General features: G+C 36.9%; 1 protein-coding gene across 1 annotated transcript in view; it reads right to left on the bottom strand.

Moving 5' to 3' along the window:
- Positions 1–16195, bottom strand: part of gnai2b (guanine nucleotide binding protein (G protein), alpha inhibiting activity polypeptide 2b) — a 94333-nt gene extending 78138 nt beyond the window's left edge. Inside the window, 1 exon segment of the mRNA NM_199842.1 lies at positions 16044–16195. Coding sequence (NP_956136.1) covers positions 16044–16161 — 118 coding nt within the window. The 5' untranslated portion in view covers positions 16162–16195.

Raw genomic sequence — 16195 nt, forward strand, 5'->3', positions numbered from 1 at the left:
ATATTACAAAAGTTTTTAACTTTTCCCCCAACTTTACTTACGGAATTTTTCCAGAAATGTACAAAATATCCCACATTTTATAATATTATTAACAATATTATACATTTTTACATAGAAAGAGAGAGAGAGAGAGAGAGAGAGAGAGAGAGAATGATTGTTGAGAGTTGATTGTAAAATGTAGTTTATTCTAAATCATTATTATAATTTAATTAATATTATTATGTTATTTATTTTTATTCATACTACTTAATTTTTTATTATTTTTATTATTTTTTATTAATGTTATTATTTTATTAATATTAATATTATTGTTATTTTATTGTTATGATAATTATGATGATTATTATTATTATTATTTTAATAATTTTATTTTATGTTTGTATAAATAATATTTTTTTATTATTTTATTTTTTATTAATACTATTATTTTATTTTTATTCATATAATTTTATGTTTTAATTAATATTATATTATTTTATTTTTGTATTAATATTATTATATTATTTTGTATTCATATTATTCTTATTTTATTAAAATTATTATTTTTAATTAATATTATTTTACTAATTTGTTATTCATATTATTATTTAATTTCTTTTTTATTCATATTATTATTTTATTTATTGTTTATTCATACTATTATTTTATTTATTATTTATTAATATTATTTTATTTCTTTTTATTCATATTCTTCTTATTATTATCCTTAATATTATGTGTATTCATATTATTTTATTTTATACATATTCTTATTCTTATTTTTTTCATATTATTGTATTTATTTTTTTTCAATATTATTATATTACTAATTAATATTATTACTTTTTATTTATAATATTATTTTATTTTTTATTAATATCATTTGTTTTGGGCTGCACGGTGGCGGAGTGGGTAGCACGTTCGCCTCACAGCAAAAAGTTATCTGGATCAAGCCTTAGCTTGGTCAGTTGGCATTTCTGTGTGGAATTTGCATGTTAAGTTGGCAGTTCATTCTGCTGTGGCAACTACAGATTAATAATGGACTACGATAAAAAGAAATTGAATGAATGAATGAATTATTTGTTCTTTAATACTTAATGTTTATATATATATATATATATATATATATATATATATATATATATATATATATATATATATATATATATATATATATATATATATATATATATATATATATATATATATATATATATGAATCACCAAACTCCATAGTTTTAACTAACTTACAATTTTACAGAAAACCTACCTACGTTCTTGGATGACCTAAAGGTGACTAAATTAACAGCACAGGAAAAAAATTCATGTACAAGTCATATAAACTACTTTAATGAAACATGGAGCAAATAAAGAGCAAAGGATAGCTGTAAAACTCTTTCGTCTAGTCTCCAAGCTCAAAGTAAAGCTTGAATCCACCTGCAACATCTACCTTTATCACATCCCTGGCTGAGAGCTGAAGATCTGACATCACTCTGGGAAAGATCCACAGACACTTTCAACTTGGGCAAGGTTGATGTAAGACCTCTGAGAAGAGCTGAAATCGGAAACCTAGATCCAGACGTCTGTTTGTTTAATACACAAATCACAGAGGCGGTTTATGGAGGACACAGTCTTGCTCTGAACTCTGTGTGTGTATGTATACATGTATGTATATATATAAAAATAGATAATATGTATGCGTTTGTATGTTTTTTTTGTGTGTGTGTGACTATATATTGGTGTATATAGACAGACAGACAGACAGACAGACAGACAGACAGACAGACAGACAGACAGACAGACAGACAGACAGACAGACAGACAGACAGACAGACAGACAGACAGACAGACAGACAGACAGACAGACAGACAGACAGACAGACAGATAGATAGATAGATAGATAGATAGATAGATAGATAGATAGATAGATAGATAGATAGTGTCTTTTTCTGTATGTGTGTGTGTGACTATATATGTTTGTGTACATGTCTGACTATGTATGATTGTTATGCATGTGTGTGTGTGTGTGTGTGTGTGAGAGAGCAAGAGTATATGTGTGCATTTGAGTGTGTATATGTGTGCATATATTTTGAAAATGTAAGTGTGTGACTGGCTGTGCGGGTGCTGTCACCAGTTTCTGTGAGGTGTCACCTTGGCGAGTTGTTTTTTGCGCTCTATCTCTCTCTCTCTCTCTCTCTCTCTCTCTCTGTGAAGGTAAAAGGAGAAGGTTCTGTGTTTTATCACTGTCTGCCTCTGTGGCGCTGGACGGTTTCTGCTCTGACCTCTGCTTTCTGCTGGCTCTCTGAACGCAACGAGCCAAAGTTACACAGACAGAACACAATGACTCAACACTCCACATGTAAACAGAGCAGATGATGCATCACTGAAACCACTCGCCTTCCAGCTTTAGAATAACTGATACGCCAGCTTAGAAGCCGAAGCCCTCAACTCTCAGAGTCCTGCGTTTAGAATATGTGGGACGTGATGACATAATGAGGATCGATGATTTTTATTTAACAAAAGCCTTTTGAATTTTTTCATATTGTCTCTTATGACATTAACAATTAGGGTAACACTTTACAGTAAGGTTGTTTAAGTTAATAGCAAAGTATTACAGTTTAATTACAGTATTTATTTATGTCTGTTAACATTAATTAATAGAAATAAAGCTTTTCATTTTTGGTATATTAACTGCATTAATATTAACAAGCACAAGTTTGGATTTTATCTTCATTAGTAACTGTTTAACTAAGCTTAATAAATGCTGTTCATGTATTGTTCATTGTTAGTTCATGCTAGTAAGTACATTAACTAATGAATCATAATAAAGTGACCAATAATAGTAGTATAGCTTGATATTTATTGCGTGTTTTTGCATTTAGCCCTCATAATTTATCAATAACCATTACCATCCCTGCCATCAGTGCTTTAGGGCAGGGCTATCAGTCTTTAAGGGCGGGGCTTTCTGTCATGTAAGGTGGGGCTATCAGTCCTTTAGGGCGGGGCTATCTGTCATGTAGGGCGAGGCTATCTGTCATGTAGGGTAGGGCTATCTGTCCTTTAGGGCGGGGGTATCCGTCATGTAGGACGGGGCTATCAGTCATGTAGGGCAGGGCTATCAGTCCGTTAGGGCGGGGCTATCTGTCATGTAGGGCGAGGCTATCTGTCACATAGGGTAGGGCTATCTGTCCTTTAGGGCGGGGGTATCTGTCATGTAGGGCGGGGCTATCCGTCATGTAGGGCGGGGCTATCCGTCCTTTAGGGCCAGGCTCTCTGTCATGTAGGGCGGGGCTATCAGTCCTTTAGGGCGGAGCTATCTGTCATATAGGGTAAGGCTATCAGTCCTTTAGGGGGGGGCTATCTGTCGTTGAGGGCAAGGCTATCAGTCATTCAGTATGGAGTTATCTGTCATGTAGGGCGAAGGTTTGAGGTGCAATCGACTTGAACCATGGCTACAGCCAGTGATCAAAAAGATAAGACAAGCACAGGAGTTCGGATTTTGCTGTATATCGACAAATCACATGGCAAGATCAATGATTTATTTATCCAAACACTTTACTGGAAAGGGATTGAACAAAAGGACATTTCCAAAATAAGTGAGCTACACTTTCAGTGGAAATTTTACAGAAAAAGCAAGATATATCAGTGACAGTGTTGCTTTTAAATTTCTTTTCGTTTTTGAAACGGCTTGACTGGATAAAAATTATAAATGTATAAATTATTTTATAGAATAATTATCTCAATCAGTCCTTTAGGGCGGGGCTATCAGTCTATTAAGGCGGGGTTATCAGTCATGTAAAGTGAGGTTATCAGTCTTTTAGGGCAGGGCTATCAGTCCTTCAGGGCGGAGCTATCAGGGTGAGTCTCATTTCTGCCAAGCTTTTGTCCATTCGTCAATCTTCCTTAATTTATATAGCAACGCCCATTTTCCAACAATCCAATCGGTTCCCTAAAGACAAAATCATCCACCGCCCTTATGTTTTACCCATTTCAGGACAATTTTAATTGAATATATGTCACAATATGGGGGGAGAAAGGAGAATAATCTTTACTTAAGTTTCATGGCGACTTTAAAATTATGTTTTATTTTCCTATGATGAAATTTTCATCATTCATTCATTCATTCATTCATTCATTCATTCATTCATTCATTTATTCAGCTTAGTCCCTTTGTTAATCTGGGGTTAATAAACCGCCAACTTATCCAGCACGTTTTTTACGCAGTAAAAACACACACTCATTCACACTCATACACTACGGACAATTTAGCCGACCCTATGCATCTGTACCGCATGTCTTTGGAGTGTGGGGGAAACCGGAGCACCCGGAGAAAACCCACGCGAACGCAGGGAGAACATGCAAACTCCACACAGAAACGCCAACTGACCAAGCCAAGGCTCGAACCAGCAACCTTCTTGCTGTGAGGTGACAGCACTATTAACTGCGCCACTGCTTTCAGTTTTCATTCAATCAGTCGAATGGTTGGAATGTGCCAGTTGCAGGAGTATTGTGCTGACAGAGTTTAGTATCCAAACTGTTTAGACCAGTGGTTCTCAAACTATGGTGTACCAGTGGTACACATCTAGCGGTACGCGGAGGAATGATATATGTCATGTACATGCTACACACACTTCAAAATTGATCAAAAATGATGTATATAATATGTCCTATAGCCTATATTTCTGAGGTAATCTGCCACGTTTTTGAACTGTGCAGAGTTGTAGCTGCTTTACTGGGCCTACTGTGCTACTTTATTTCAATACTGCTCATTTTGGTGGTACTTGGAGAGACTATTTTTTTCTGAGGTGGTACTTGATGAAAAAAGTTTGAGAATCACTGCTTTAGACCAATAATTAAAGACAATGCTTCATCTGTATGAAATAAAACTGGCCTCGAAGGACTGCTCTTTTAGCAACCAGAATGGAACTTCTTGTGTTTCTTCTGTATCGTTTTCTTGCTGCAAGAACATTAAAATCTCTGAAAAGGAGTCTTGGAATAGTTTTTGATCCTGACAATACTCCAGTTTTCATTTCCACATAATCCCTTCAGAAATCAATATCATCTGGTATTTGAAAAAAAAAATAATGCAGCATTAAAACCAGTGTGCTGATTATTTTTGGGGCGAGGCAGTGGCGCAGTAGGTAGTGCTGTCGCCTCACAGCAAGAAGGTCACTGGGTCGCTGGTTCGAACCTCGGCTCAGTTGACGTTTCTGTGTGGAGTTTGCATGTTCTCCCTGCCTTCGCGTAGGTTTCCTCCGGGCGCTCCGTTTTCCCCCACAGTCCAAAGACATGCGGTCCAGGTGAATTGGGTAGGCAAATTGTCCGTAGTGTGAATGTGTGTGTGGGATAAGTTGCGGCTGGAAGGGCATCCGCTGCGTAAAAACTTGCTGGATAAATTGGCGATTCGTTCCGCTGTGGCAACCCCGGATTAATAAAGGGATTAAGCCGACAAGAAAATGAATGAATGATGATTATTTTTGCAGAAACGCTGATGAATTATTGGGAATTTTCTGATGAATGTACCTTCTTTGAACCATAATTCCAACTGGAAAATATTTATATTTAACTCTAGCTACACTGAAAAAAATGCTTCATTAGATTTACAAATTGTTATAAAAGGTAAGCGCTTGCAAACAATTTATTCAGGCTGAATTTAAACCAACAAATAAAATGTAGCAATGTTCAACTTAATTTGAATCAATTCAGCTCATATTAATAGTTTGCAACCACTTCCCTTTAAAAATGTAGTAAATCCAAAGAATCTTTTTTTCAGTGTATGTCACTCAGCCTTAGTGTGCATTTACAACATGTACCCTAGCAAATTGCTCTTCCTCAGGGGATTTACACACTCAGAAACGTGTAAAAAGCTCTAGCATAAAAGAGTCCAAAATAACCTCTTAAAATGTGTGTGTCTATGACGGTATCTTGAGCACATGAACCCTCCTGACATTCAGTCGCCCTCATTCTGTGGCACACTTCCATTAGTTATGATGCGAGCGTCGCCGCTGGCATTTCTCATCTCAAAAAAACTAAACTCGTCACTCTCGTCCCCAAAGCTTTGTGTCTTTTAGAGTTTTCTTGAGGTTTTCAGCGAGCAAGCGCACCTGAGATGTATTGTTCAAGAGGAAGGAGTTGAAAAGTTTTGCATAAACAGCTTCTCCTGCTCTCTGTCGTGACCTTGACTCTTTAGTGTTTGGGGATTCAACACTAGTCGGCCATGTTTCTAGAGGGTAAAAATAAAAGCTAAAAAGAGTTTGACTCAAGGATATTCCTGGCATCGAAACGTCCCGCTGACTTCTTAAATTAAACCCAACTGATACGAGTCTGATGTCATAAACAGCAGAGATTTGAGGTGGTGGCAAGGTTAAAAATGATCATTAAAAGTCTGTCTGAGATGAAGATTTTCTAAGGAGATGCGATTAATTTCAGGAGTTCGTTTATTGACGGCAAATTACACAGCCTGTAGTTTTTTTTTTTTTTTAATATGAAAATTTTCAGTGTACACTCACCGGCCACTTTATTAGGTACACCTGTACAACTGCTTAGTAATGCAAGTTTCTAATCAGCCAATCACATGGCAGCAACTCAATGCATTTTAGCATGTAAACATGGTCAAGATGATCTGCGGCAGTTCAAACCAAGGATCAGAGTGGAGATGAAAGTTGATTTAAGTGACTTTGAATGTGGCATAGTTGTTGGTGCCAGACGGGCTGGTCTGAGCATTTCAAAAACTGCTGATCTACTGGGATTTTCAGATACTACCATCTCTAGGGTTTACAGAGAATGGTCCGAAAAAGAGAAAATATCCAGTGAGCGTCAGTTCTGTGGGTACAAATGCATTGTTGATGCCAGAGGGCAGAGGAGAATTGCCAGACTGATTCCAGCTGATAGAAAAGCAACAGTAACTCAAATAACCACTCATTACAACTGAGGTCTGCAGAAGAGCATCTCTGAACAACAACACGTTCAACCTTGTGGCAGATGGGCTACAGAAGACCACACCGGGTGCCACTCCTGTCAGCTAAGAACAGGAAACTGAGGCTACAATTCACACAGGCTCACCAAAATTGGACAATAGAAGATTTGAAAAACGTTGCCTGGTCTGATGAGTCTCGATTTGTGCTGCGACATTCAGATGGTAGGGTCAGAATTTGTTATCAACAACATGAAAGCATGGATCCATCTTGTATCAACGGTTCAGGCTGGTGGTGGTGGTGGTGTAATGCTGTAGGGGATGTTTTCTTGGTACACTTTGAGCCCATTAATACCAATTGACCATTGTGTCAACACCACAGCCTACCTGAGTATTGTTGCTGACCATGTCCATCCTTTTATGACCACAATGTACCAATTTTCTGATGGATACTTCCAGCAGGATAATGCACCATGTCATAAAGCGCAAATCATCTCAGACTGGTTTCTTGAACATGACAATGAGTTCAATGTACTCAAATGGGCTTCACAGTCACCAGATCTCAATCCAACATAGCACCTTTGAGATGTGGTGGAACGGGAGATTCGCATCATGGATGTGCAGCCGACAAATCTGCAGCAACTGTGTGATGCTATCATGTAAATATGGACCAAAATCTCTGAGGAATATTTCCAGTATCTTGTTGAATTTATGCCACAAAGGATTGAGGCAGTTCTAAAGGCAAAAGGGGGTCCAACCCGATACTAGTAGGGTGTACCTAATAAAGTGGCCGGTAAGTGTATAGCAATCCCACAATGGACATTATGTAGATTTTTGTTTTTTTGTACTGACTACTGAACCACTGTGATAACAGACTTTGGCTGAAGGATTTCTGAATGACCGAAACAACGTTTCATATTTTTTACAATGTGGTTTGTCTGATATGCAAACCCATTTCTGCTTTCATATGATCTGTTTAAGTAAAAACAAATGACATTTTTGATGCACATGCAGGAATTTATTTCCATTTTCTGTTTAACTGTTTTCTGTTCTGATTTTTTTCAACACATTTCTAACTACATTGTAGCCTAAATAAAACAAATAAGACTTTCTCCAGACGAAAAAATATTATCAGACAAAATTCAAAGGGGGGCTAATAACTTCACTGGGGGGACTTCAACTATATTAGTGTATATTTTTTACACTTTCTAGATTGTTGTTATTTATTTACAGCGAGATATTTTTAAAAGCTGAACAGTTTAAGTCGCTGATGAAGAAATTCTACTCAAGTTTGTTCATGCAATATTCCAAAATGCATATAACAAGGTTGATGGAAACACAAGCTAACAGCTTCAATAGTATTACTTTCGTACCATGACTGTCAGTTGCTGCCAGCTTTCAACATTCTTCAAAACATTTCCTTTAACTCAAAGGAACCATTCGAGGCAGAGTAAATGGAGAGTTAACATTCATTTTTGAGTGAATTTCTCTTAAATCCCATTCCTAATCCTATTACTCTAAACTGTTTTCTGTTTATTTATGATTGTGAATTGCATTATGGGATGTTGAGACGAGTCTTCGCTGAGGCCATCTTTCAGCCTCCACCACGGTGACTGAAGCTCTGTACAAGACTTTTGGCCAGCGGAGAAATTAAAATGGTCGTGCCGAACTGAGTCTGGTTCTCTCAAGGTTTTTTTTTCTTCACTCTCCTATTCGTGAAGTTTTTTTTTCCCTCTCTGCTGTCGCCACTGCCTCTCATGGTTCAGGATTGGTAGAGCTACTCATCGATGAATTTGCTCTTCAGTGTTTGAACTCTCAGTAATGATTTTAAATCACACTGAACTGAGCTAAACTAAACTGAACTGAACTTAAACACTAAAAACTGAACTACACTGTTCCAGTTACTATGACCATTTATGTGAAGCTGCTTTGACACAATCTACATTGTAAAAGCGCTATACAAATAAAGCTGAATTGAATTGAATTGATCTCTACTCTGACTTTTGATGTTGAAAATTCAACTCCACAGTTCAACAAAGTGTCCTTTATTGAAATTTGAGTCATTTTACATAATATAATATATAAGAAATAGAGAGAAATAATTCTGCGGAAGAACAGAAAATGTAATGGCAGTTTATTACAAGGGGTTTGTCCTGTAAATACAACAACAGTACAATATATAACTTTAAACTATTAAAAATGTCAATAAATGTCACTTTTTTAACATCAAAACGCTTTTGGAGGAAAGATCAAGCTCCCATAATGCAATTCAAAACCATAAATAAGTGCAAAAATAAATCACAAAATACAGAAAACTTTGCAGATATTTTTACAGCGTGCGATGTTGAATAATGCAGTTTGTGCTTTTCCTAGATTGTTGTTATTTATTTACAGGGAGATATTTTTAAAAGCCGAACACAGTTTAAGTCGCTGAGGGAGAATCGGTGTCAGGCTAAGTTCATCCAGTACTTTGATTAGCTCTTGTGTATTCCCCGAGCAGCTTCTTCTCCCAGAACTGGATCCCTCTCCGCAGGGTAAAGTGTATTGTGGAGAGGCTGCCGTCCCACCTGTCCCCATGCTGTCAGAATCACAGCACATGCTGAGCCGCTAACAGGACATGACAGAGAGGACACAGACGCTCCAGACGCGCCGCTGAGCTCTGAGGCCCATGCATGCAGAATCAGGCCACAGACCAAGACACTAACTTTCAGAGATTAAGGCCGTTTACACAATAGCCATGTAGCCAAGAATGAAATTGTTCTCATTTTAAGACAAGGTTTTCAAAATGATCCGCCTTTACACATCTGTGAAAACGACCAGAAAAGCTGCATTACATATTCTACGCCAGTATTTGGCACAAAACAGTATCCTAGGGAAGTGATGATCTGCCGTCTGCGGCTTAGCACTGTTGTGTGTGTAGAATTTGCCATGTTTAAGATTCATCTCTGCTGTTGGATGTAATATAAAGTAAATCAACTCATAACATAAAGCATTACACTATAAAAAGAGCTGTGATTTTAATGTATCTACAGTAAACATCTTTAACCTGGGTGTGTGTGTGTATATGTGTGTGTGTGTGTGTAATTATATATATATATATATATATATATATATATATATATATATATATATATATATATATATATATATATATATATATATATATACATATATACATATATATATACATATATATATATATACATATATATATATATATACACACACACACACACACACATTTACATAAATATGTATATATGTTAGAGGTGTGAACCTACACTGGTCTCACGGTTCGGTTACGATTATCATGCCATTGATTCGGTTCAATTGGATATCTTAGTGCATCACGATGCTTAACATACACAGTTTTATATTTTCTTCACAGCACAGCAATTCTTGTATTAAAATGCATAAATATGTTTATATACTATTTGTAATACAATTTTGTCCTTTAATACAAACAGTCAGATATATAAACTATACCTTTAAACAACAAGCATTTATGGCAAATAATATAAACAAATATGAATATCCCGCTCGCTGTCTGATCCTTGTCAACCAAGTTCTTTTACACCCCTTTGATTGGTCACACGCTCAACAAAAAGGTCTGCGATTGGCTCTTGGGTGCTACGCTCTTCACAGATAAGTAAAACAGCCAAGTAAAACAGCCGAAAGGAGAGGAAGTCACACCAACAGGTTAAATGGGCCACAGAGAGAGAGAGAGAGAGAGAGAGAGAGAGAGAGAGAAATGGAGTACTTTCATCGTCTCAATCGTAGTGAAATAGGAGCTTCTGCTGTGTCAGTGAAAGACTGTCCAGCAAACACACACGCAGTGAAATTGTGCACAGTATCTGAGTTTTTAAGTAGTTGGAGCGTATAAATACTCGCGCTTTCCTCCCTCCCTCCCTAACGCATATGAGATAAATGACGTCACTATATAATAACCGGTTATGATTATTACTGAACCGATACAGAATGGTCCGCGTCTGCATCGCGGTGCACCGAAGAAACAATTAATTTTGACACCCCTAATATATGTATATATGTATGTAGTTGGCGATTTATTCCGCTGTGGCTACCCCAGATTAATAAAGGAACTTAGCCGAAAAGAAAATGAATTCAATTTTGTTTTGTTTTTTAGATTTGTCTTTTTAGTCACAAAAAAAAAAAAGTGTCATCATGAAAACAAAAGCATTAAAAATATTCCCATTTTTGATATAAGATATTGCCAATTAAATGACCTGGGAGTCTCATAATTTGTCTATGATGCTTTAAAAAACTCAAAATCACTTCCATTATCATCTCTCACACACTTTTTAAAAAAACTTGCTAAAGGTTTAGAAATTAATATATTTGGTAATACTGCAGCAAACAGGCCTGCTTTTCATGATGATGTTAACCAGACCGCATTAAAAAGATGGCACATAAAGTTCTGTACCTTGATTCTGACACATTTAAAAAAGATACAGTGCTAAGATCAAAAGGATGTCTATTATTTTAATTATTGTTATTTAAAATACAGATTAGAGTGAACTTTTTTTTTTACGTCCTTCAGGGAGGAGCAAGCGTTAGTTAGGAGGGTCATTCATTCATATTCTTTTCAGCTTAGTCCTTTTATTAATCAGGGGTTGCCACAGCAGAATGAACCACCAACTTAACCAGCAAATGTTTTACACAGCGGATGCCCTTCCTGCTGCAACCCATCACTGGGAAACACCCATAAACTTTCATTTACACTTACGCTAAAGACAATTTAGCTTACTTAATTCACCTATAGCGTAGGAAACCCACGCCAACAAAGGGAGAACATGCACACCCCACACAAAAATGCCAACTGCCACAGCCAAGGCTTGAACCAGAGATTTAAAAAAACACATTTAAAAAAAAATAAAGTGCAAGGTTATGCTAAAAATTTAATGGATTCAATCCAAATATGATCTAACCCACTCATTGGTTTACGTTTAATTTTTTTTCTTTTGTAATAACCAAAGAAATTTGAGTTGAAACAACCAAGCATTTTAAAGGGCAATTAAAACCAGACAATACTTGTCAAATTTAATACATAGCTGGTGTCTGCTTGCTTGCTTGCTTGCTTGCTTGCTTGCTGGATGGATGGATGGATGGATGGATGGATGGATGGATGGATGGATGGATGGATGGATGGATGGATGGATGGATGGATGGATGGATGGATGGATGGATGGATGGATGGATGGATGGATGGATGGATGGATGGATGGATGGATGGATGGATGGATGGATGGATGGATGGATGGATGGATGGATGGATGGATGGATGGATGGATGGATGGATGGATGGATGGATGGATGGATGGATGGATGGATGGATGGATGGATGGATGGATGGATGGATGGATGGATGGATGGATGGATGGATGGATGGATGGATGGATGGATGGATGGATGGATGGATGGATGGATGGATGGATGGATGGATGGATGGATGGATGGATGGATGGATGGATGGATGGATGGATGGATGGATGGATGGATGGATGGATGGATGGATGGATGGATGGATGGATGGATGGATGGATGGATGGATGGATGGATGGATGGATGGATGGATGGATTTTTTCCAATAAAATTAGTTGAGTTTTGTAATTTAAACCCAAAAATTTTATTCTCATACAATTTTACAACGATTTACAGAGGATGAAACTAAAATGACAAATCAGTGAAAGTTTATATACAAACAAAAACTTTAATAATTATTTTTTTAATGTTGCGCAAGTCAAATAATTAAGTCTCATTTTAAGTCTTGGCTTTTTGCTTTGAAAACATTCAATTTGACCTATATGTCAGCAATCTATTTTTTCACAATATTTACTAATAACAATTTATTTACTGTTTTTTTTTTTTTAACCATCTACTGCATAGGTCTCAAACTCGATTCCTGGAGGGCCGCGGCTCTGCAGTTTTACTTCAACCCAAATCAAACACTGCTGAGCCAACAAATCAAGGTGTTCCAGACTACAAGGAGGTAACTATTACTAGAGGTGGTTGAAGCTAAACAATGCAGAGCTGTGACCCTCCAGGAATAAAGTTTGAGACCATTGATCTATTGCTTAACGCATACCATTCTGGGCTAAATATGGTGGAAAGTGTCATCAGTAACAGCCATTGCCCTGAAAACAAAAACAATGTTTGCTGTTTGTTCAAACTAAAACAACACAATTATTGAGTGTTTTTTGTTGCAACTTAATTGTTTTATGTTCAATCCACTTAAATTTTTAAAAACTAATATGTTAACTCAATTCCTTTATGTCGTCCCAACACAACATGCGTGTGTACACTAATCTACATCACTACCAAAAAGTCAAAATAAAACAAATGACATTATACAAAGCCCTAATAATTAAACATGTGCACATCTACACAACATACATTCAGTACAGGACCCCCATGCACTTTCCAAATCAAGCACGCTTCCATTTACCACCGGTGGACCTGGCAAAATAAAAATGGATTGGTTACAGCAGGAGCACTCAGCTTTAATGAAGCATAATTGAATGGTGAAGTCTTTTGTTTGGAGCTGTACTTATCTGATTCTCACAGCAGGGTTACTGGAGAACCCGCACTACCTGCAGACTCCTGTTTATTTCAATCCTGGATGTCTTCCTAAAAATCAAACAGCATGCGCAAACCTTTCTTCTTCACCATGTCAAAGTATTACTGATGCGAAACAGCCATAAAACACGATAACTGAGATTATTTATGACACCGGCAGCATAACAGACAATGCAGTCTTCGTAATTAAACATTGATAACTCTGCTTTTTTCCAACACAGCAGGGAGTAAAGCTAATGCAAGTATAGCTAGTGGAAGCGTTACATAATGCATTTGAGAACATTTGAGAACATCTGCAACTGACCTGAATAAAACAATAGCATGAAAACATTATTGATGAATAGATGGCAGACTGTATGCAAGATCTCTTTGCAAATCTAAGAACTCTTATTTATATTTATTATAACGTACAATAGAGTAGATGAAGCACTGAGGTATCACAATTGTGTTTTTTTCATATGCAAGTCATGAGCAAGGCGTAATTCCAGTATATGAGAGATGAAATGAACATTTTGGGTGAATAAAATCAACGAGGTATTGTGTCATTCTATAGTAAACCATAAAAAAATTCATTATGAAGTCTGCATGATCTCTGTACAGATGGATGGATGGAAGAAGGAAATATTGGACAGATGGATGAAGGAAATATTAGAAGGATGGATGGACAGACGGATGAATGAACGGACGGATGGATGTGGGAAATATTGGGCAGATGGATGAAGGAAATATTAGAAGGATGGATGGACAGACAGATGAATGAACGGGCGGATGGATGTGGGAAATATTGGGCAGATGGATAAAGGAAATGTAGGATAGGTGGATGGAGAAAATATTGGAAGGATGGATGAAAAAAATATTGGACAGATGGAAAGAAATAATGGACGAATGAACAGATGAATTAAGGAAATATTGGACGGATGGACCGATGGATGAAGGAATTATTAGATGGATGAAGGAAATATTGGATGGATGGAAGAAAATATTGGACAGATTGAAGGAAATTATGGACAGATGGATGAAGGAAATACTGGAAAGATGGATGAAGGGAATATTGGATGGATTGAGGGATGAAGGAAATATTGGACAGATGGATGAAGGAAATATTGGACGGATGGATGAAGAAAATATTGGATGCATGGACACTGGACAGATGGATGAAGGAAATATTGGACGAATGAAAAATATTTTATGGATAGACAGATAGATGAAGGAAATCATGGACAGATGAAAGGAAATAATGGACAGATGGATGAAGGAAATACTGGACGGATTGATGGATGAAAGGAAGAAGGAAATATTGGACAGATGGAAGGAAATATTGGTTGGATGGGCTAATGGATAAAGGATATACTGGACGGATGGAAGGATGGATGGAGGAAGCATTGGACGAATGGATGAAGGAAATATTGGATGGATGGAAGGATGGATGAAGGAAACATTGGACAAATGGATTGATGAAAGAAATAATGGATGGATGAATGGACGGATGGACAGATGGATAGATGGATGGATGGATGGACGGATGGACAGATGGATAGATAAAAAGGAAATTGACAAGGGGAAAAAAAATAATCGAGATAGGAACTTACTAGGGTTCTTAAAAAGTAGAGAACTAAAAATCTCTAAATAAATAGCAGTTATGGTTAAAGATTGATTAATTAGACACGATTGTGTATTTATAAAATTATAACCATTTTAACCATTAAGCTTTTATTATGAGCAACTTGACAATGATCACAATGCAATTTCTTAAAAACATTTCCATAAAAGCCCCAGTAACACTCCAGCTTTTTTTTTCAATGAGTATTTTAAAGAGTAAAAACAGTACAAAACAATCAAATTAAAACAATAAAATACACTGTGAACAAAATAAAATAGACTTCATGGAGTCTCACACAGTACTTTCATATAGGAAGTACCCTGCTTTGAGTATCACGCAACTACACCATTATCTCAATGTTATCAACACAACAAGGTATTTTTGAACCATAGTCCTAGCATGACAAAAATATACTACCATGATATTTCAATGATGTTAAAAAAAACATGTCCTTAAGGCATTATTTCACCGTCTGTGTGAAGTAAAGCCCCGATCCAGCTATGTGTAACCCAATGTTAGCCAAATAAACCATACATTTAGCTGCATTTTGTTTTGTTTTTGTTTTATTTGAATGCAGCTTGTCATATGCATGATACTCCATCAGGTAAGCAAAGTCAAATAGCATTTATAAGGTACACCTGCAAGCAATAACCATAATTTGACTTTCTCTGTGAACTAGTAAACAGGGTAACAGCACCACAGTATCTAAATGCTTCAAATATGATGTTTTTGACATTACAAACATATGATCTCCTGTGTAAACAACATCAAGCACTGCTGTATCAGCCGGATGCTGCTGTATCTGCAACACATCAAGCTCACCCAGAGCAAACAGATCCATCAGCTCTGTCTGAACGAGAAGCAAAGTACTGGCATGTTGTTTTTATGGAAGCGTGACGAATATCAAAGCTGCTGGAATTAACACACACACACACACACGACGTGCAGTGACTTACCGAGCAGGAGCAGCTTCACCTCCCTCGCCGCCTTCTCTCCATCCTCCCGCAGGTTTTTGTCGATCATCTTTGATCTCTCTGCGGCCGCCTTGTCCTCCGCGCTCACCGTGCAGCCCATGATGGAAGCGTGCGCGCGTCAAACTTCAAAGAAA

Source organism: Danio rerio, chromosome 6 (assembly GCF_052040795.2).
Source record: "Danio rerio strain M-AB ecotype USA chromosome 6, GRCz13ab, whole genome shotgun sequence".
NCBI classification, from domain to species: domain Eukaryota; kingdom Metazoa; phylum Chordata; class Actinopteri; order Cypriniformes; family Danionidae; genus Danio; species Danio rerio.